Source organism: Carettochelys insculpta, chromosome 3, assembly GCF_033958435.1.
Source record: "Carettochelys insculpta isolate YL-2023 chromosome 3, ASM3395843v1, whole genome shotgun sequence".
NCBI classification, from domain to species: Eukaryota; Metazoa; Chordata; order Testudines; family Carettochelyidae; genus Carettochelys; species Carettochelys insculpta.
In genome coordinates this window covers 65,511,097-65,534,923 of record NC_134139.1, presented here as the reverse complement: position 1 = coordinate 65,534,923, position 23,827 = coordinate 65,511,097, and the positions used below count along the sequence as shown (strand labels likewise).

At 41.4% G+C, this 23,827-nt stretch overlaps 1 protein-coding gene across 2 annotated transcripts in view; it reads right to left on the bottom strand.

Moving 5' to 3' along the window:
• AHCTF1 (AT-hook containing transcription factor 1) overlaps positions 1-23,827 on the bottom strand; it is a 113,327-nt gene that overhangs the window by 18,112 nt on the left and 71,388 nt on the right. For both annotated transcript variants that reach the window (XM_074990039.1, XM_074990040.1), the window contains 10 exons: positions 22,973-23,119; positions 21,937-22,124; positions 21,593-21,737; positions 21,383-21,514; positions 19,432-19,579; positions 19,188-19,338; positions 18,382-18,489; positions 4,472-4,667; positions 3,206-3,409; positions 6-441 (listed from right to left, as the gene is read on the bottom strand). In XM_074990039.1, coding sequence (XP_074846140.1) covers positions 6-441; positions 3,206-3,409; positions 4,472-4,667; positions 18,382-18,489; positions 19,188-19,338; positions 19,432-19,579; positions 21,383-21,514; positions 21,593-21,737; positions 21,937-22,124; positions 22,973-23,119 — 1,855 coding nt within the window. The remainder of the gene's footprint in view (positions 1-5; positions 442-3,205; positions 3,410-4,471; positions 4,668-18,381; positions 18,490-19,187; positions 19,339-19,431; positions 19,580-21,382; positions 21,515-21,592; positions 21,738-21,936; positions 22,125-22,972; positions 23,120-23,827) is intronic.

Here is a 23,827-nt window from a genome sequence, read left to right as displayed (position 1 = left end):
CATACCAGTCTGTTTCTCTAGCTCTGAAGAAGATAGCTGTTCAAACTGCAAAGTCTTGCTTTTGACCATGTCACTGCCTCCTTCTTCCATCTCCTCTTTTATGATAGCAACACCTTCTGTAGAAGAATTTGCTGGTTTAGAAGATATGAAGATAACAACATCTTCTAAGTCACCCGGTGATCTTGCATCATGATATTCCAAGGTAGTTTGGTCTGACCTGGCAGAAAAATTACTTGTATCTTCACTGACTTCCATTTTCTCCAAGACATCCCTTACTATACCTTCTGAGGACTCATTTATTTCTGCATGAGCCTCTTCAGGACAGCTCAAAGCAAATGGAGATATTTTCTCTCTGTCCTTAGACCAAGTGTCCTCCGTTTGAACTGCAGGGTTGTGTTCAGATGAAGCTACAAGGTGTTCTGTTTTACTGTCTCCCACGATCTTTATTTAAAACAAAAACCAAAACAGTCATTAATGAAACCCAAATTTTTCCAATGAGTAAAGACATGTGAAACTGATTTACGATATTTGAACACAAACAAGATACTGAGAAATTAAAGCTATTTTTAACTATGTTGTTAACAACTTAGTTTTAAAAACTAGGTTCAAAAATTGAATGGACATTTTAACTAAAGTATTTACTTACGGATTTCAGTCAGCATGGAAAGTTAATTAGTGTCCCACTTTCATGTTCTCATATTACAACACACTACTGTTTTCAGTTTTGAAAAAGAGAGACGCTAAACATTAAATAGGCATTTCCTAAGAATGTTGCAGTTCTAGGAGATGAGTATCTCCAACTTTTTTTTGTTTTTAATAGCTACACAAATAAACGGAGGTTTTTAGCCTTCCTCCATATATTTATTTCAAAGTGAGATCTGCTTTCAGATACTCTCCCCATTTTTCCACAGTATTCTCTTCTAGATCCTTATGTAACCCTGTTACACATGCACAAATCAAGCCCTTTGAAGTGGCCTTTTTTGTAATTAGCAGTTCTATCCTTGTCTCAATGGTGCCTTGAAACTTGGGCTTCCTACATGGGATAAGACTTTGGCTGCAAATAAGCCAAAACTGGCATATTATTTTCAAAGAATTTATAGTGATTATAGTTTGGAGATATCTATATGGAACTATGAAACCTATGTTGCACCACAAGTGAAGATTTTAGCACCGTGACTATATAAATCTAAACTAACACAAGGGAAGTTGATTGCACTGAATTCCAGACAGTATCCCACCAAGAAATGTATCTGAGAACTTACTGAGAAATCATTAAGACTGCAATCTAAGGCCATGATTTTGCTAATCTGAACCTGGTACCTCACCCTCCTCATCACCATAACAATGGTTTATCTGGGAGCGGGAGGGGGCATGGGAGGACGGGAAAGGAAAGTTTCAGCAGGGTACATAGCAGAAAGACAGAGATCTTGCCTAACAGAATTCTGTGTTACGCAAGTGGTGTGAACATTGCCAAACATACAGACTAGCAGAGAAAATAGTCAGGAGGGAGTGTGCCTCGCCTACAATATAACAACAGCCTGACAGAATGAGTGAGAACAGTACTTCTCAGGACTTCTGTTGCTTTCAAGAATTTAACACTTTTGGGTGCTTTAACTGGAAAGATTCTGTGTTTAAGAAATCCCTTTGCTAAGTCCATGCTCCTCCTTTCCTCCAAAATTATCTCTGAGGAGGTTAAACTAGAAGCTGAGTGACCACAGCCTTGGTGGAGTGTGTGGAGGAGGTGGGGGAGAGAAGAGAGCGAGAGAAGGGAAATAAAGGGCCACAATGTGTCAAATCGGGTCTATAACAGCTGGATGGTGGCATCCTATATTCTGAGGAAAGGAGTCAGATGCAAGGTCTGAGCCAAAAAGTACGTTAAATGATCCCAGAACCAGAAAGAGTGACTAGACTCTACTTCTGACCCAGCTGGCTTGGAAGGATGTGGTACCTGGCCACTGTGTCTACTTGTATACTAAGCCAGGTTGTAACAGTATTAGTTTCCACAAGTCTATCATAAAGAATAGCTGGCCCATGATTATATAACCTTTTTCCTCCCATACTACTGAAAGAGTTTCAATTGCAGATTGAAATTTCCTGAAAGAGCACCTTGGATTTCTTGTCCAAAGACTTGTGATAGGACTGTTAAGGTCACTGAGCTATTTCATTATGAATATTTGGGTATCTTCTTGCATACATTCTATTACCATCATGATAGTTTCCGATTTCTGAGTTTTTTGCTTATCCTTTTATTTGACTTTATACAGGCATAACATACACCATCAAAACAAAAAAGCAGTCCAGTAGCACTTTAAAGACTAACAAAATAATTTGTTAGGTGATGAGCTTTCGTGGGACAGACCCACTTCTTCAGGTCCTAGCCTTACTCAACATTTAAGGCACAGAGAACCAAAAATAGTAAGCAAGGCTGACAAATAAGAAAAATCTTCTAGACTAACACACACATTGTATAGTCTATACTTGTTTTCTAGTGTCTCTATATGCAGGGATGAGTAAGAGAACTGGAATTCTTCTGTAGTCTGTAATATAGAATACAGAAATGGGTGTGTCCCACGAAAGCTCACTACCTAATAAATTATTTTGTTAGTCTTTAAAGTGCTACTGGACTGCTTTTTTGTTCTGATCATATATAGACTAGCACAGCTATCTCTCTGTTACTATATGCACATACACCAAACTGTCTAACAGTGACAGGCAACATAGGTAAGACAGTGGGCTGTCTGAGTGGCCCTCCACCTCAGGGAACACAAGATTGTCATAACCAAGATGGTCTCCCAGGATAAAGCAGTTCTATTATTAGCTCTTGGATACCCAGAATTTGTGGAGGGTGCTGAATGAACTGCAGCAGTGCTTTGATTGGATGCAGAAGGAGCACACTATTCTCACAGATAAAACTGTGTGTAATTAACATGCAGGTCACTTCACATGCCTCTGCTTCATGTGCACATCAATTTAGTAACACCAGCAGGAAAAAACCTACATGGACAGAAACCAGTGGAATCTGGCAGCCCTGTGCGTGAGCAATGGTAAACAAAATGCCTTGTGGACAACAGACAGAACACCAATGGGCCCATCACTGGTCTACAATGATTTACTACAAGCTTTAAAAACAAAAGCTTTCTAGACTGGAACGTAGTTTAAACCTCTTCACCATCACTTCCCTTTCACCAGCTGCACCCCATCTTACCCCAGCTGTCCATCTGGTAGATGCGTTCTCTTCCCTGAATGAAATTCTAGGCTCTTTTGCCCGCAAAGGAGGAGTAATTGATCTTCCAGGAGATGCAGAAGGAGTTGCTAAGGGTGTGGTGCGAAGTCCAGATCTCAAAATGGACTGCAGAGTAAACCCAGGGAAATCAGAAGAGGCAGACGATGTGGCCAAGGCTTTAGCTTTCTATGTAAAGAAATAAAACAATATCTTACTTTGGATCTTTGAACTTAAGCCCACATGCCAAGTGTCAGCTCCATGGAATATCAGTGCCACAGGAGCTGCTCAAACACAGAATTAAAAATGGGTTACGAAAATTAAACATATGGAAAGCATTCCATATGAAGAGATTTTGAAGATCAAGGATGCAACGTAGAGCAAAGACAAATAAGTATGGTCATAAGGAAGTACAAAAAGAATGGTATCAAGTACATAAGTCAAAAGTTCCTTCATACTTTCACTAGTAAATAAAGTGAGATTCTAACAGAGCAGTAAACCGAAAACAAAACATAAAATGTCTGCATGAATAATGAAACACTAGCACTTACTGTCATAAGGTAACATCAAGGCTATAAGGTTAGTGAAATTCACAGACTGATATTTATGTGCATAAAAACATCCATACTTACAGTAGACAAAAGTAAATATACGAGATAACACACATCATGCTTAAGAGTTTAAGCAAACGTTACTAGGGGGATAAAAAACTTCCCCCAAGGGCTTGTTATTTCTTAATGTGCATAATAAGCATTTAGACAAGTTGACATTTCCCATTTGAGCTTCAATAATGCCGTTTTACAAAGCTGTAGACATAATACATAGCTTTATTGTGGGGAGGGATAGCTCAGTGGCTAGAGCATTAGCCTGCTAAACCCAGGTTTGTGAGCTCAATGCTTGAGGGAGCCATTTGGAGATCTGGGACAAAACAGATTAAAAAAAAAAAAAGAAAAAAAGACAGTGCTTGGTCAAGCACTGGGCAGAGTACTGGACTCAATGACCTCCCGAGGTCCCTTCCACCTCTATGAGATGTGTATTTCCATATATTTTAAAATTTTAAGGGGTTGTTATACTCCCCTCAAGTCAGTTTTCCACATATGGCTTCTAATGCTTCTAAGCACATTAAAATACAATGCGTATATGCATACAAGCTCCAAAACGCCAACACCTACATGACTGGCATTATGTATTGTGGGGTGTTTTTCCACAAAAGAAACTTCAAAATACTTCCTATTTAACAATTCTACATACCTTAACCACAAGAGGAGTCTCTAATAAATTCAACTCTGGTGCGCGTGAAATGTTCATGTGCAATACGGAGTTCCGAGAGTTCGACTGTAATGGGCTGGATATAGTACATGAAGTAGAAGCTCTATATGGTGCCTGCCAATTACTCTCACATGAGGGTGAATACAGAGGAACAGGACGAACAACCAAATCCAGCAATCTGCCAAGATTTTAAATTTAAAAAGTGAAAACAGAAAATTACATTGCTTTCATATAAGCTAAACCAACAGCTTCCAAGTTATCATCTCATCATATTTTCAACTCCACATTCTGAATCCTCACAGCTGCCTTTCTAGTGCCCGGCATTCAGCTACACACCTGTGAGACCTAACTAGATATTGCCTCCATTACTATTTTGTTTATCCAGTAGAAAAAAAAATCTCAACTTTGGCAGGCATGTATACAAAAGGCAAAGGAACATACTGAATACTCCATTCCAAGAAAAGGGCTTGTAGACGGAATTTCCACTACTCCAAAGGCAAAAATGTAAAGCTAGATATCCACTTGTGTGAATTAGAAGTTCTAGAACATTTGCGATAGAGGCTGATTGGATAATATTTTTTTTAAAAAGCGCAACAGGTAAGGTTCCAATTGTGTAGCTATAGCAGCTGTACTGCCCAACTTTCAGCTGGGCATATTCCCAAAAAGTCTATAATCGCCTGTCTGAAACATTTCTCAGTGTTTCTCCTATGTTATAGTTAATTGTTGCATTACATTCACACAGAAGGCTAATTAGCTCTTCATCGTGCAAAGGCAGTCAGTCTCTGCACCAAAAAAATTACAAACTAAATTGAACACAAGAAAAGTATTATCCTGATTTTACATATGGGAACTGAAACACTGAGTGAATATAACTTCTTGTTCACTTGCATTTGAGTCAACTTAAGTGCAAGTAAATGTATTGGAAACAATTTTTCATTTCAGAAGGTGGAGAAAGCTACCGAAGGGAGGCTGGTCGAGAACGGATTTTAGCAAATAGGGAGGGACTGGCTGACAATCTGAAAGTGGAAGGCAGGTTGGGTGAAATGACTGAGTTCATGATTTTAAAGCAGGAGCAAGCAACTACCGTCATGGGTGCCAAGAGTGGCAGGTGAGCTGATTTTCATCGGCATGCAAGGCAGGAGCTCAGGCCTGCCCCTCCTCTCCCATGCAGCTGGCATCTTGCTCAAAGCCATACTGCCTGTGGATTAACAAAAGACCAGCGAATGCTACCAAGCACCACCTAAACGGTAAACCTCTACATCTTTCTTTATTTACTAATGAATTTATTGTTAAGGAGGACTACTAGTTACTTTAAAAAGTATAACTGACACTTGGACTGTACATAGGATCAAAAGGTCAAATTTCGGCACACTGCCTCAAAGGTTGCTGACCCCTGTTCCAAAGAATAGTAGGAGAAAAAAAACAGTAAAATAAAAACAAATGGGCTTTAAGGCGGCAGATTTGAGCGACCTCATGGAGTTAGCACATAAGGTTGCACGTCAAGCAAGACGAACAGGAAAAGAAATTGAAGACATCTGACAGTTTTTCAACCAGATATTCTTAAGGGTGCAACAGAAAACTATTCTATTGCTGGCAAGAGTCCACTAGGGCTTAACCAGGAGATCATGAATGATCTAAAAATCAGAAAGGAGTCCTTCCAAAAAGTGAAAAGTAGGTCAGATTACAAAGAATGAATATAAACAACTCAAGTATGTAGGGGCAAAATTAGAGAGGCCAAGACACGAAATGAGATCAAACTACTTAGAAACACAATGTAACAAAAAATATGTTAAATATACCAAAAGCAAGAGGAAGACCAAGGACAGGGTAGGCCCATTAACCAATGAAAACAGAAAAACAATAAATATACGAAAATGGCAGAGGAACTTCATGACTTCTCTGTTTCAGACTTGACAAGAAGATCAGTGTGATCAGACACCTGGCATAGTGAAAGCTAGAGCAAATGAGGTAGGTTCAGAAGTTAAAATAGGAGAAAAACAAGTTAAAAATTACTGAAACAAATTAGAGGTCTTCAAGTCACCAGGGCTTGATGAAATTTATCCCAGAATGCTCAAGAAGCTGATTGAAGAGATATCTGAGCCATTAGCTATCATCTTTAAAAAAACATCATGGATGATTCCAGAGCCTGAAAAAGGGCAACTATAGTGCCCATCTATAAAAAGAGAAAAAAGGACAACATAGTAAATTACAGGCAGACCAGTCAGCTTAGTTTCTGTGCCAGGAAAGATAATGGAGCAAATAATTAAGGAATCCATTTGCAAACATCTGGAAGATAAGATGATAAGTAACAGTCAGCATGGATTTGACAAGAACAAACCATGTCAAAACAGCCTGATCATTTTCTTTGATAGGATAACAAGCTTTGCAGATGAGGGCAAAGTGGTGGATGTGGCATACCTGGACTTCAGTAAAGCACTACATATGCTCTCACATGACCTTCTTATAAACAAACTAGGAAATACAAATTAGATGGGATACTGTAAGGTGGGTGCCTAAGTGGTAGGATAGCTGCTGGGGACAAACTTTCTAACATCTGCGCACCTCACTCAAGAAGATATGAGCAAGCACTCACAGAAGAATAACCAGTTTCACACATACAAAATGGGAACAGAGAGGGAGCTGTGCTAGTCTATACACTATCAAAACAAAAGCAGTCAAGTAGCACTTTAAAGACTAGCAAAATAGTTTATTAGGTGAGCTTTCGTGGGACAGACCCACTTCTTCAGACCATAGCCAGACCAGAACAGACTCGGCACAGAGAACCAAAAACAGTAATCAAGGAGGACAAAAATCAGAAAAAAAAAATCAAGGTGAGCAAATCAGAGAGTAGAGGGGTGGGGGAGGAAGGTCAAGAATTAGATTAAGCCAAGTACGCAGACGAGCCCCTGCAGTGACTCAAAGTTCACATCCCGGTTCAAACCATGTGTTAATGTGCTGAATTTGAATATAAAAGTCAGCTCAGCTGCTTCTTTGAAGAACGGTGTGAAAGTTTTTTTTCAGTAACACACATGCCTTTAGGTCATTAATAGAATGCCCCATTCCATTAAAATGTTGACTAACTGGTTTGTGGATCTGGAGTGTTTTGATGTCGGTTTTGTGCCCATTAACCCTTTGTCTAAGGCAGTTAGAAGTCTGTCCAATATACAAAGCATCTGGGCATTGTTGGCACATGATGGCATATATGATGTTAGTAGAGGAGCATGAGAAGGTGCCCGTGATTCTGTGAGTAACCTGGTTAGGTCCAGTGATGGTATTTCCAGAGAAGATATGTGGACAAAGCTGGCAGCGGGCTTTGTGGCAAGGAAAAGTTCCAGGACTGGTATTCCTGGGGTATAGACTGTGGTTGTTTGTGAGGATCCTCATAAGGTTGGGAGGTTGTCTGTAGGAGAGAACAGGCATGTCACCCAGGGCCTTCTGGAGTGTGGCATCCTGATTAAGGATAGGTTGTAGGTCTTTAATAATTCGTTGCAGTGGTCTAAGTTGGGGGCTGTAGGTGATGACCAGTGGTGTTCTGTTCTTGGCTTTTTGGGCCAATCTTGGAGTAGCTGGTCTCTGAGTATTCGTCTGGCCCTGTCGATTTGTTTTTTCCACTTCTCCTGGTGGGTAGTAGTAGGCATCCTTCAGTCTGCATAGACTATGGATCGTGCCCTTTAAAGTTTCAATTGAGGACTTCATTTACAGCGTCTATTGTGACTATGAAGACCCACACGAGAGTGACAGTCCTTGCTGCATCTCTTGCAGATGTAGTGGGTGTCTGGCAAGTCCTTATTGTGCTTTCTGTGTGCTCGCTTCTCCTCTGCTAGCTGTCTGATCCTCATCTCGCCCTTCTGACGGCCCTTGTGTAACCCCTGCCTCCACCTGCTGCGGTTGTCTGCTAGTTCTTCCCAGTTGTCCAGCTCAATGTCTACCCCTCTGAGGTCTCTGTTGCAGACATCTTTGTAGCACAACTGGGGGCGTCCAGGAGGTCTTTTGCCAGAGGCTAGCTCACCATACAGGATGTCTTTTGGAATCCTTCCATCATTCATCCTGTGGACGTGGCCAAGCCAGCGGAGCCGACGCTGCCTGAGGAGGATGTGCATGGTTGGGATTCCAGCTTGCTCACGGACGGAGGTGTTGGTCACTCTGTCCTTCCATGATAGTCCAAGGATGCGCCTGAGGCAGCGCAAGTGGAAGACGTTCAGCCTCTTTTCCTGGCGGGCGTACAGGGTCCAAGTCTAGCTGCCATAAAGGAGGGTGCTGAGGATGCAGGCTCTGTAGACTTGCATTTTGGTGTGAGTGTACAGATCGTTGTTATTCCACACTCTCTTGCTGAGTCTGGACAGAGTTGTGGCCGCTTTTCTGATCCTCCTATTTAGCTCAGTGTCCAACGACAGGGTGTCAGTGATGGTGGACCCCAGGTAAATGAACTCGTGGACGACCTCTAACGTATAGTTGTCAATGCTGATTGATGGGGATTCAGCAACATCCTGACCGAGAACGTTTGTCTTCTTTAGGCTGATGGTAAGCCCAAAGTCCTTGCACGCTTTGGAGAACCGATCCAGCAGTTTTTGAAGCTGGTCTTCTGTGTGAGACACTACAGCATCATCATCTGCCAACAGCATGTCTCTGATGAGGACTTCTCGCACCTTAGACTTAGCTTTCAGCCTTGCAAGATTAAACAGTTTCCCAACAGATCTTGTGGGCAGCAAGATGCCCTCTGTTGAAGATCCAAAGGCATGCTTCAGAAGGAGTGCGAAGAAGATCCCGAACAATGTCGGAGCAAGCACGCATCCTTGTTTGACGCCGCTCCTGATTCTGAAAGCATCCGATAATGCACTGTCATATTGGATGGTTCCTCTCGTGTGTGTGGAACAACTGGATGATCTTGAGTAACCGTGGAGGACAGCCTATCTTGTGGAGCAGTTTGAACAGACCATCCCTGCTGACCAAGTCAAAGGCCTTGGTCAGGTCGATTCAGGTTTATGAATATTTGGTAAAGATCTTGTAGTTTTTGGTCTCTGTCAGTTGGATCAGAGAAAAAGCGATTGTATTTAAGAGCTTGACTGTAAACAATGGATCTAGTTAAGTGTGCATGATGGAAGCTAGAAGGGTGTAGGTAAGAATAGCAACCAGTAAGTTTTCGATACAGTGTGATATTGACCAGACCATGCTTGATTAGTACTGTAGTGTCCAGGAAATGTCTCTCTTACGTGTTGTAATCGAGACATAAGTTGATGGTGGGGTGTAGATTGTTAAAGTCTCTGTGGAATTCTTCTGGAGTCTCAATACCATGGGTCCAAAATGGGAAATGACTGTCTAGGAAGGAGTACTGAAAAAGGGTTTCTAGCGGTTACAGTGGACCACAAGCTAAATACGAGTCAACAGTGTTTGCAAAACAAAGCAAACATAATTCTGGGTAGTGTTCACAGGAGAGTTGTAAGTAAGACATGACAAGTCATTCTTCAACTTTACTCTGCATTGATTCAGTTCAACTGGAGTACTGTGACCAGGTCTGGGTGCCCCGTTTCAGGAAAGATGTGGACAAACGGGAGAAGGTCCAGACAAGAGCGAACAAACGTGACAAATTCTAGAACCTTGGTGTGCAACACACTAGCCACATGCGGCTATTTGGCCTGTTGAGTGTGAGGGCTAGCTGGCTTGAACAATAAATATATCTTTTCAGAATAATGTAGCTAGTTTGCTTCAGAACTGGTTGAACACTACTGGTCTAGAAAACATTATGTATGATTCAAGATTAAAAGAATCTGACAAAGTGGGTCTTTGTCCACAAAAGCTTATGCTCCAAAATACCTGTTGGTCTATAAGGTGCCACAGGACTTCTTGTTTTTGACGATACAGACTAACATGGCTACCTCTCTGATAAAAGAATTAGGTTTGCTTAATCTGGAAAAAAGAGAAGACAGAGGGGACATGATGACAGCTTTCAAGAACCTAAAAGGTTGTTACAAGGAGGAGGGATCAAAAAAAGTAAAATTTCTCCACCTCTGATGATGGGATAAGCAGCAACGGGCTTAAATTGCAGCAAGGGAGCTTTAGGTTGGACATCAGAAAAAATGATTATGCTAATTTCTAATTGTCAGGGTGATTAAGCACTGCAATAAACGGCCTATGGATGTTGTGGAATATCTATCGCTGAAGAAATTGAAAAGGAGGATAGACAAATACCTGAGAGGGATGGTCTAGATGGAGCATGGTCCCGCCATAGGTGCAGGGAACTGGACTTGTTGATCTCTCAAGGTTCCTCCCAGTTCTAGTACTCTATTCTATTCTAACCCAGCTCTTCTGAATGCCTGTCTAGTCTTAACCACAAGACCACAATTTTTTCCTGTACTGAGCCTCTCTTTTTACTCCCACCTCCCTCCAAACTTTCCACTCTCTATCTCCTTTCATCCTCCTCCTCTCACAAATCCAGTTCCTTCATATGCATCCTCTTTACATCCACTACCACTTCTATTCTGGCCTATCCCTTTATTTTATTCATTCCTCTTGATAAACTGAAGAACACTTCCATGCTTTGAATTTGTGAGCATCTAAAAAAGCTGACAAGCCTGCCTGTAAGCAAATTAAACAGATAGGAACAAAAATTAAAAATGACAAATATCTGAAGCACTTCTGAGCAGGATAAAAAAATATTTGAAGAGAAAAATAAAGAAAAGCATGCTCCTTGGCAGCCAGATAATTAAAAGTTGGATGTACTCCAGGCTACAGAACTCACACTGACCTCCTGAGCTTTTGACTTACATGAAAAAAGATAGGTTTTTTACTTCATGTTGCAACAATGGCTCTTTTAGATGTGTCCCCCTGTGGGCACTCCACAGCAGATGTTGGGCTCACCCAGCACCACAGCATAGCGATTTTGCTGAGCAGAGTTGAGTGGGGCTGCGCATGGGTCAACCCCCATGCCCCATTTGCGCCACTAGCAGAAGAGTGCGCAGCCCCGCTCCTCTCTCCTCAGCTGCTTCATTGACACCCTAACTATATCTATTGCACCGAGTACAGGGGAAGTGGGCAGGACATGCAGCACCCACAGGGACACAATCTCAAAGAACCATTGTTACAACATGAAGTGAGTAACTTCTCTTTCTCCTTTGAGTGCTGTCCCCATTGAAACTCCACAGTAGGTGACTGCAGAGCAGTACCTCCCTAGCTGGACGGTAGGTTTAGATTCAGGGCATCTACTGTGGATAGTACTGCCTGATCTACTGCCATCTCTGTTTGCATAGGACTGTAATGCATAGTGAGACATCAACATCTGGTTAGAGGACCACCTGGCTGCTCTACAAATTTCCTGTAAAGACACTCCTTTTAGGAAGGTCGTGGATGTTGCGACTGATCTAGTGGAATGACCCTTGGAAACACTGGCAAAAGTTTGTTTCGGATACAGGAGCAGCATACTATACATGCAGATATGTTCTGATATTCACTGTGCTGTCAAAGGCAATCCCCTTGATCTGTCTGCTACAGTTAAACATAATCTCTGATTTTCTGCACGACCGGGTCCAATCTACACAGAAGGATACGGCTCTTCTGATGTCCAGTGTGTGCAGTTTGTCCTCCATGTTGGAAGCATGTGGCTTAGTGTAGAAGGTAGGTAGAACTGTAGGCTCATTGATATGAAATTGGGAGCACACTTTTGGTAGGAATGAAAGATGTGATCGTACAAATTTATTTTTGTAAAAGGTCGTATATGGTGGGGAGTCAGTCAGGGCTGCTATCTTGCTTACTCTCTGAGCTGATGTGATTGCTACTAGAAATGCTGTTTTCATTGACAGCATGTGGCCATTGACTCATATGGCGGTTCCATAAGTGTGTGAAGGACCAGTTCAAAATCCCAAGCTGGAGGTATGGTATTTTGTAAGCCTTTCCAGAACCTCTTAACAAATCGGGTGAGTGAACACCAATTAGCCTTCCATAAGTGGATGGACAGCTGAGATCACCGAAAGGTGGACTCGAAGGGAGAACAATAACAGATGAGCCTCTTTTAGTTAGAGGATGTAGTCCAGAATCAGATGCAGCAGGACTTGTGCGGGTTGTATGTCCCTCTCGGAGCACCAGGATGAGAAGCATTTCCATTTGGAAAGATAGGTTTTTGGAGTCATTTGTCTATTCTGTAACAGCATGTCCTTCACTTGTTGGGAGTACAGGGGATCCTCATTATAAGTCCAGGTTATGTTCCTAAATAATGCAACTTACAGTGAAATGACTTATAAAGCAGAATTAATATCCATAAGGAATAATGCAACTAGTTTGCGATACGTTCCCGACACACACAGTACATATAATGTACCTATAACCCATAAGAAACAAATATAGACTAGCAATAAATAGAATAAATAAACAAACTGATAAATATTAATACATAAATAATAAGATAAATAGATAGAAAAAGATAAGCCAGCCTCCCACCAGGTCCCCACAGTTCCCTGTCAGTCGCCTGCAGCTCCTGACAGGCTCCTCGCGCGTCCCCGCAGTTCCCCCCTGCCCCCAGCTCCCCACCACTCCCTTGGCTACCTGCCAGCTCACCCCGACTCCTCCAGGACTCGCTTCCAGAGCCGCTGCACTACAGTGCCTGTCATCTGGCCAGCACAAAGCTCCTCTACGTTCCTGGCTTTTGGTCCCTGAGCCCCTGCATAGCGTAAGTGCAGATCAGTGCGACTTATAATGAATCTGCTTTCCTGAATAAATTAACAATGTATATGCGAAACAACTTACAGCGAAGTGACTTACAACGAGGAATACCTGTAGTGACTTGTGTGCTATGGGATTCACAAAGAAACCAGGATATCAGATGGAGGATGTGTGGTCTGGGATGAATCATGGCCCGCTTTTCTGGGAGAGCAGGTCCAGATGGCTGGGAAGCAGGTAAGGAAGATGAGATTGGTGAGAGAATAAAGGAAACCAGATGCACCTGAGCCACACTGGAGCACTGAGATGGTTCGTGTGCCATCTGTTTGGATCTTCCTGAGAACCGTGGCAATCAAAGGAATGCCTATGTCTGAAAAGACATACAGAAGATGAGTATTCCTAGAGACTTGTGTCCCTTCCCTGCTCTGGAGTGGTACTGACTGCATTAGGCATTTTCTTGTGTTGCAAAGCGGTCTACTGCCCACTGGCCGCACATCTGAAAAAGCTGCTGGGTCACTTAGTGGTGGAGCTCACATTTGTGGTCCAAGGAGGAGTGGCAACTTAGAGCATCTGCAAGTGTTTTGCTCGCAAGCTGTCAGGTATGATGCTGTGAGGACGATGTTGTGAGCGATAAACCAATTCCAAAGCTTTATGGCCCCTGCACACAGTGATTGTGATCAGGTCCCACTCCCTGGCGGTTCATAGAGAACATGGTCGTGGTATTGTCTGTGAATATTTGGATAGCGTTGGCCTGAATGAGTGGCTGAAAGTGTCTGCAGGAGTTGAAAAAGGCACGGACCTCGAGGAGACTGATGTGTAAACTCTGCTTGTCTTCAGACCATTGACCTTGGATGTGATGATTTTGGCAGTGTGCTCCCCAGCCAAGTAGTAAAGTGTCCATTGTAACTTGCTAGATTGCTTGGTTGTGGTGAAATGGGACCCTCCTCCCAAGGGTGTTCTGCGCTTGGGTCCACCAGTGTAAGGAGTACCTTTCAAGGTACTAATACTCGTTTGTGAAACTGGCGTCTGCCTGGAGTATTTACTGATGCCAGCCAATGCTGCAGGCAGCAAAAATGTAGCCATGCATTTGGGACAACATAAGTGGCGGCCACGAAATGGCCCAGGTGAACGCGTGTCAGAATGGGAACCGTAGGGCTGATGGGAGTCTGATATCAAGCCCTTTATAGCCTCGTGGCGCTGTTCTTTGTGCAATAGTAAGTTCTCGTGGGAGGGGTCCCTGAAGAGGGATGGGTGGGGAATGGAGACCAAAGGGATAATGTATTCCTGGGTGATGTCTAGCACGCATCTGTCCATAGTTATTGATATCCACTGATGGTAAAATAGATGTAGGTGGTAGTAAAATACTTTATAATCGCACACTGTAGAGTGTGGGAGCTTCGATGAGCTCTCAACCAAGACTTCAAACTTGCTGTTTTGAGGTTGGTGGAAGGGAAGAGTGGTTGTTTCAAACTTTGCATTTTTGATTCCTTAGTTTGTGGGCATTCTACTGGTAAGGCTTGTTGAAGTGCCTGGAAAATGACTGACCTTTGTACCTCTGGTACTGGGTGTGTCTTTTCTTTCCGGATGCAGAAGAGTACATTCCCAGGGTACACAAGGTAGTTCTTGCATCCTTGCTGCAGTGTAAGGTTTTGTCAGTAGTTGCTGCAAATAGTTTCAGTTTGTTGAACAGTAACTCCTGGATCTTAGCCTGGAGCTCCTTTGGAACCATTGCTGCCTGAAGCCATGATGATCTCCACATAGTAATCGCTGTGGCCATGGCTCTGGCTGCTGTATCAGCTCAGTCCAATGCCATCTGCAATTTCGTTTTTGCTGTGGTGTGGCCCTCCTGAACTACAGCTTTCAGGGTGGGTCATTTGTTCTTAGGCAGAAGGGGTATGGATTTAGACAGCTTGGAATAAGTGTCAAAATCATGATTGGCTAATAGTGCTGTGTAGTTGGCTATGCGCAGTACAAGGGTAGAAGATGAATCAACCATCCTGCCAAATAACTCCAGGCACTTATGTTCTTTATCAGCAAGGGTGTTTTTGTATACTGAAGATTTTGTTCTATGATTAGCAGTGCTGATTATTAAAGAACTAGGCTGAGGATTTTAAAATAAAAAAAAAATCCATGCTCTTAGCTGGAACAAAGTACGTTTTCTCTGCCCTTTTGTCAGTAGGTGGGGCTGAAGAAGGGTTTTTCCAGACTTCATCTGCTGCTTTCAATATGGCTTAGTCCAATGGTAGGGCTACTTTTGCAGTCACAGTGGGTTGTAGATTCTTTAAAAGCTTGTGTTGTTTTTCTGGAATTTCTGTTGGTATGATTTCTTGAGTGACCGCCACACTCTTAAATATGTCCTGAAATTGTTTCATGTAGTCAGGAGATGTCTGGTGAATGCACATGGTAGCTTCTCTGTAGAAGGTTGAAGATCCGGTTGGTGGTGAGTCTGGAGGAGGTCACGAGTCAGTATCATCTGTCAGGTGGATATTGTGCAATTCCACTTGTTTAATAGTGTGCAGAGGACGTGATAAAGTTGGGGTGGCTGACGCGTGTACAGCACAAGATGCTTGTGAGTGAACTCTTGTATAGCTGTTGTAGTTGTAGGATGATCGATTAGACTGGGACCTGGAATAGTGCGGTTCATGAGTATAATGACAATAAAGGTGGTCGTAATGGTAATGTATTGCCATTGGGATGAATGTCTTGATGAACACAGGTGCTTTTAGATATCGAGGAGGTGTGAATGGTTCTGGAAAGGGTGATCTAGCTCTGTACTCAATAGACTAGTAGGAGCAAGGAGAATTAGAATCTCTTTGTGAGCTATAATGCTGATAACAGCCAGTGGTGCCCCTACAGTTGTAAGGTGGGCTGAGGGATTATATATAATGCCCCCATGGCGATCTGCTTAGGGACCTAGGGCTATGGTTTCCTGAAGGAACCCTGGTCTGTTTTTGCTCTTGTTTTATATGGTGCCATGGGCGAGTCCTGCTGCAGTGAGGAAGCTCCCCTTTGATCTGCCAGTGCTGGGAGAGAACGCAGCTCTGCATGTTTCTTTGGCATCATTGAGAGGTGTCTCTCTTCAGGTGCTGGTGCCTCAGATTGAGTAGTTGGATCTGTTAATGGCTGTTCTACTATTGCCGTTGGGAGCGCAGCTGCCACTTTAGCTGAGGAGCAGCTTTTGGTCTCTGAAACTTGCATGGGCTCGGCTTCTGCATACCTGAAGCGTCTAGTTTTTCTGAGCTTCTCAGCGTGGGCAGAGGCTCTACAGGGGAAAGCTCAGATATAGCCTGTGCTCCCCGGCAGGAAGCGGGGAAGTCCCGGACTGAATGGACGCTGCTGCCCGATGTTGAGAGCAGCTCTGTCAGTGGCTGGAATGCTCTGTCAAATAAAGAACATTTTCAGCCTCAGCTCTCTGTCCTTCCTTGCTGTTGCAGTGAGGGACATGCGAAGAGAGCATTTTGATGGGATATGTGCCTCCCCGAGGCAATGGATACAATCCGAGTGACCATCTGAAGCCAGCGTCCTGGCACTTGAAGTACTTTTTACATCTGGCACCCAGATACACATTTAAGTTGTTTGTCTGTGGTTTGGTTTGTCTTTTTCTTCTGAGGCAGTGAACTTAACCAGAAGCATCAAGCTCCTGGTTATTGCTCTGTTTGTTCTTTTCTCTTCCGTCTTCTGAGATCCCTCAGTGCTCTATGCTCCGAGGCAATAAAATTGACTAGAAGTGGCAAGCTCCCACTTCTTGTTCTCTTTGTTCTTTTCCTTTCCTGTATTTGTTTAAACAACATATTATAACTGTTTAAGAACTAACAAAGTCCTATTTTCTATCTATACCACGGTGGAGAGAGGAGATAGATAGCTCCAATGAAGGAACTGAGGAGAGGGAGCAGGGCTGTGCACACTACACCTAGTGTGTTCACACATGCACAGCCTCACTCAACAGTGCTCAACAAAGTCTGTGCGCTACAGTGCTGGGCGAGCCCAACGCCTATCGTGGAGCACCCATGGGGACAGCACTTGAAGAAGAACTTTACTCTAGCTACTTGAGAATTCCAAAATAAATTGTCTTTTCTACTTTTTTTTTATTTAAAAAGTGTCATTTGATGTTGGCCCTGCATTTTATATTTAGTTTTAAAATCGTGACCTTTGTGACAAGACTGACAAATTTGTGAATAATATTAACAACTGAATGTTTTTCTACAAAGACTACCTCTGTCACTTGTGTATTCACAGTATTTTGTAAATAAAGAAGGCAAATTATCTTTCCACTAACAATGGTATAAATATAGCATAAAGCTACTGACTTTGAGAATCATTGCAGATTTACAGCCATGTCGGAGCCGATTTTTCCCACAGGTTTAAAGATATAGGCTGGAGCTAACACTACAGAATTTTGTCGACAGAAGGGGTGTTCGGTCAACATAACTCAGGGAGCGTCTACACGCAAAGCATTCTGTCGAAGTCTCGACAGAACTCTGCCTTTTCCTCGACAGTATTATCCCTCAAAAATTTGAGGCATAACTATCTCTGGCCAGAGTACTGTCGACAAAAGTGCATTGTAGACGCTTCTGTTGACAGAAAGGGCTTCTAGTTGCCTGGCAGCCCTCTTTGCAGAGCCACCATTCCACCTTCCGGCACGAGAGGACAGTGCACTCTGGCAGTTCTCTGTCGGCAGAGCAAGTTGTGTGCAAATGCAATCTGTTGACAGACGTTCTGTCAAGATTACCCTGTCAACAGATGCTTCTAGTGTAGACATAGCCATACAGTTTTACTTCCAGAAGTTACAGAACTAAACAAACAGATGTTTTATGAACAGAAAAGGTTAAAAAAACCAAACAAGCAAACAAAAACAGGGAATATAGGAATTATGAAAACAACTTAAACTAAGGGCTTTTCTGCATGGGACAAACTTTCCACTAATCAATTCCTTAAAAGACAGCAGCTAGGTAAAACTGAATGTACTAATACTGAGAATGGTAAACGCTCAACAACTCAGTTAGGGATGTTAAGAGGTAAGCATACTGGTAAGCATGAGGCTTCCTGGTATGCTTACTAGTTTCTCTCTGGCAGTGGTGAGCAACACTGGACCAAAGCAGCTACAGCTATTATTGGGCTGGTGGAGCCTAGGTTAAAAAGGTTAACCTGTTAAGCGATACCATTTTGCCACTTAACAGTTATAACATCCCTAAATTCAATGTACTACCAAACCTACTCTAAATACTTGGTCTAAAGATCTACTATACCTGGAACTTTTACGAGAAGACTTTGTAACTGGAGTGCCAACAAACGGATCAGGTAATTCTCTATCAGGTAAAGGCAGTGCCACAGGTGATGATTCTTGAATTCTAGGACTGTAAATGAAAGAATGTAATTGACTACTAACTTGTAGTTTCTCTGAGTGGGTATCCAGATTGAAGATTATTATAGCTGCATCTGGTGCCTCTAGTTAAAGTTGCCCAACTCCAGTGATTATAAGACCCAACTTTCCAGTTGCTTACAATACACTCTAATGCTTGGGCTGAAACGAGGCAGATGTCCTTTGGAAAAAATAGGGTTTGATCATGTAATTAAAATATAACAAAGCAGATGCACAAAGGGGATGAATTATGGCTCACTAGGAACCTTAAAATTGGCATTTCTTAAATTTTGAGAGCTTGACTCTGAAAATTTAACGTGCTTTTCATATAACAAACAAAACGAACAAACTATGCTCTCATAGGATGATTTAGAAAAAGAAAACCAGAAGTCAAATACACACACACACGCAAAATTTGCATAGTCTACCCACAACCTCTCTCCCCCAACCAAAAAAACCACATCATTTTCACTTTTGTCTACAAAAAGCAATTGTTATTGGACTCCAAAGCAGTTATCAATACAAGAACTTGCCTTTGCATGTAGCTACTTCCTAAGACGACAACTCAGATGCCCCCAATTTTTATGATTTTACTCTCTCTGGTAAGAAGGTCAACATTTCATATATTGTCTCTTTTCTTCTTAAATTAGTAATCTTAACAGTAATTTCATAAAGTAATATGGGAGTTCTTACCTATCATATTGTATGAAATCACTTTTCTGTTCATTTCCGACCCAGACCTCTCCGATTTTAGACAGTACATTATTAATGAAAGTTGCTCTTGTAACCACATTTCCTGCAGTAGTTTGTTTTGCTACTGTTGACAGTGGCTTGGGTCTTGAAACTAAAAATCAGTGGGGGAAGAAAAATCAAATCAAATAACTGAGTACAACTTAAGGAAATTAACCATTTATGGATTCTTAAACAAAAAACTCACCTTCACGAAGAATCGAGGAAGATAAATGGTAAGGCTTGGCCCTCTCTATAGCCAGCTTCCTTTGCACTCTAGGAAGGATCTTTCCATATTGATCTAATATAGAATTTCTGGCAACTGATCTTTCTCTCAAACGAGGATCACGATCATTCTAATGAACAACCAATTAAATGAATGAATGTTTCTTGAATATAATTAACTGCCAACATGTTAAGGAATTCTGAAGGTGTTTATGTTTGTGCATGATTTTTATATATATTAGACACATGAACGACCACATTTTCCCACCATCCAGACCACGTATTTTTATTTTCTTTTTTTATTTTTGTTCTTCAAAGTCTCAATAGATCATATTACATTTCCACACTTGTCTCCAGCATGGCACCTTGTGTTTTTGTGTACAGTTCAACATACAGACAAAAAACAAGCATTTCCTGGTCATGCAGGTCAACTAAGCAATTGGAGAACTGCAGTTTTAGCTAATGTTTTATATTTTTAAAATAGAATATAAACCAGAGAGTTACAATGAAAAGTACATGTTGCTTTCCATGGAAGACAGTCTGTTCTGGACAGTCAGAAAAAACAGCAGTAGCCATCCATATCCTCAATGAACCCCACATGCTGCATACATATATGGGTTAAAACCAGTGTCCAACACGCTAGCCACATGTCACTATTTGGCAGTTGAGTGTGTCTAGTTGGTTTGAACAATAAAAATATTTTCAGAATAATGAGGCTTGTTTACTGTAGCAGTAGCCAAAACTGATTGGACACCATGGGGTTAAAATATATATAAAGTTTGGCAGAAGCAGCGATCAAATAGCCTTCCTCACAGTAAAAATTCCAAGATAACAGCATGAAGAACGCAGTGGCACAACCAGGTAAAGTCTAGACACCTTGGTAGTGCTGTGATCTACTGAAATTCTTCATTTGTGCTTATATATAAAAATAGAATTATCCTTTAGAATTCAATTTAACAGAATATTCTACTCCAAATACAGAATGAGAAGTTTTATAACTTTTGATTTTACCTAACACTGGCTGTGTCTACACGTGCCCCAAACTTCGAAATGGCCATGCAAATGGCCATTTCGAAGTTTACTAATGAAGCGCTGAAATGCATATTCAGCGCTTCATTAGCATGCGGGCGGCAGCGGCGCTTCGAAATTGACGAGCCTTGCAGCCGCGCATCTTGTCCAGACGGGGCTCCTTTTCGAAAGGACGCCACCTTCTTTGAAGTCCCCTTATTCCCATCATGGAATTACAGCAAAATTTAACTTAACTGCTTTTCAGACACATTCAGGACATAGTGGCTGTGTCTACACGTGCCCCAAACTTCGAAATGGCCATGCAAATGGCCATTTCGAAGTTTACTAATGAAGCGCTGAAATGCATATTCAGCGCTTCATTAGCATGCGGGCGGCAGCGGCGCTTCGAAATTGACGAGCCTTGCAGCCGCGCATCTTGTCCAGACGGGGCTCCTTTTCGAAAGGACGCCACCTTCTTTGAAGTCCCCTTATTCCCATGATGGGAATAAGGGGACTTCAAAGAAGGTGGCGTCCTTTCGAAAAGGAGCCCCGTCTGGACAAGATGCGCGGCTGCAAGGCTCGTCAATTTCGAAGCGCCGCTGCCGCCCGCATGCTAATGAAGCGCTGAATATGCATTTCAGCGCTTCATTAGTAAACTTCGAAATGGCCATTTGCATGGCCATTTCGAAGTTTGGGGCACGTGTAGACACAGCCACTATGTCCTGAATGTGTCTGAAAAGCAGTTAAGTTAAATTTTGCTGTAATTTCATGTTGTGCAATTTATTTTAAGTATTTAAAAGAATGGTATAAGAAAACTATTTTTAAAAATATAATACCTATTAAAAGTGTGTGCACCTAAGTCTTTTTACAGTTGGAGAAATTATACATAATATGCTTATCCCACCTTAACAGAATCTGACACTTACCATGAGATTAACTTTCAGTGTCTGATTCAACTGTAATGCAGGGATGTAATTGGCACGCTGTAGATGGTGAACTAAAAGGAACTCGTGGTTCTGGATACCAGCATTAGTTTGCAAAAACTTCTCCAAACATTCCTAAAAGAAACAAAATTCTTTAGAGTCCTACTCCTTTTCCAAACAAATGATTAAAACTTTCCTCTTGTTCATTCTTACTTGTTCAGTATCAGTGAATGGCAGTTTCAGCAAATCTTCCATTAGTCCCATCTCTTGACAGACCTCATACATGTGCTTTAACAACTCTTCCACATTTAACCTGGTGGAGTGCTGCCGAAGGAGACTCCAAGCCTCCACCATACATCTGAAATTCATTTTTGAAACGCAAAGAAGGATTAACATTTGGACGAATAATTTTAATGAAGAAAGATGCACCATTTCATTTAAAAGCACTGAAAGATTGAACAAAATACACAATGAAAGGCACTCTCTGTTCTCTCTCTCTTCTTTAAAAGAGGTTGCAGAATCTAGCAGATTAGACGGGATGTTTTCCATTTAATTACCTATTAAACAATAAAACAGTGAGATGAAGTGCAACTTCACTACTACTTGACATTGACGGCTTCATCATCTGTATGTATCTGAGAGCTCGCCGGTGCTCTCCTTGGCACATCAGGGCTTGAACAATTTTCATATGTTGCCATGACATTGCTTTGATTGTAGATGGATGAAATAAAAGAGCCAATGAATTCTGCAGAAGTTAAAAATTAAAGTTATTAAAACTCCTAGCACTCACTCCTTCAGTCTGAGTAAAAGGACAAAAGACAGATTCAGTTTACCACGTAAGAGGATTTAAGTTTCAAATGTGCAATTCATAATTTCCCAGGTTAAGAAAAATCCTGTCTCATTTAAACTGATAGTGACAAAGTAATTTTATGCACCTATGAAAGAAACCAAACAAAATCATAATTCCACAAATGGCACTTATACATTATTTACTAGTCATTTTAGTACTTCTGTTTGGCTTTCAGTTGTTGTTTCCTGGGTTGCATTTTGTTTTATTCTTGACAATGCGGTCACAGAATCTATGAAGGCAGCAGTGAGAAGGCCTTTTTTTTAATACTACTCTTTCAGGATAGATTTGAAAATTTTGCTCTCAACTACGCAGCTGTTGCTATATAAATTTTTCTACTAAACTTGCAAACTAACGTAGATTAATTCCTTACTTTGATATTATAGCTAAGTATTAAAAACATACACAATTTAAATCCGTGTTGGGTTTAAGAGTCATTTTTACAGAACTTGGTGTCTCACCTTGGTGCAGAGTCATCAGCTATATTTTAAATATTTAAAACAACATAAGCCCACCTTTGGAAATTTGCTCAATAGTTGATTACCACTGCATTCTATTCAATTTTATCTAATTTACAATCAGACTCAGGAGTGTAATTTATTGAAAATTTGTTTTCATTACATTTATGCCATAATATACGTACAGTAAAGGTTATAGCCCTCTCTCTCTCGACTACAGATTAGATACCCCAAGTTCCTTTCGAGATAACAACACTGAATCTTTATACACAACTTAAGTAAACATACCTCATAGTCATTGTGATCCAAAAGCCAAAAACCTTGAACCAGTCTAACCAGACCCCAAGGGACAGCAAAAACAGTTGGGAAAGAGTCAAACAAAGTCTCTGTTTTGTTTGGAAAGGACTGCATGATATCTAGTAGCAAATAAATTGTCTGATAGTAAGTACCTGATTAAGGCTAATAACTTTGTGCAAGAAGGAAAGTTTCTTACATAAATTTAGGGACAGTAACAACAAAAATAAGTATTATATAGCACAAAATAGTTGTCTTGCAATTTTCAGCCCACCTGAACCCAGCAAGCCAGGTTTTAATCTCAAAGCTGCATTCTGAACTAATATACTTTATTTTTGGGTTACTGTAAATATTGGGAGCCTATGTAGTATTTTTAGATTTTAATTAAAAACACTACTGTACATATCTGAAATGGCAGCATTACTGTGATAAAGCAGGGACTTGAACTCCCAGTTGTTTAAAAAAAAATAGGATCCTGCTTTGTGGTAAAAACTAGTGAACAAAACTCTTATTTCAAAGAAAGAAAATATTCCTTTACTTCCATTAATAGAAACTGCCACAGATTTCTGGACAGCCTCACCCTTACTTGAAAATTAGTCAAGGTAAAGAAGCCAGTCACACAAAAGTTCAAGTATGTTCCACATTATTTAACCACCAGCTTGATCATTAAACTAGCACACTAAATAGCAGTTCTTTACTAGAAGGCTGTAGTGAAAAGTTTTAACCACACAGTGACCAAATTCCTGGACTTTAAAACAAAACAGAACCTCGGAATTACAAACTGACCAATCAGCCGCATACAACTGGGTCTTGACATACGTAAGTGCCACATCCACAAATTCAATTATT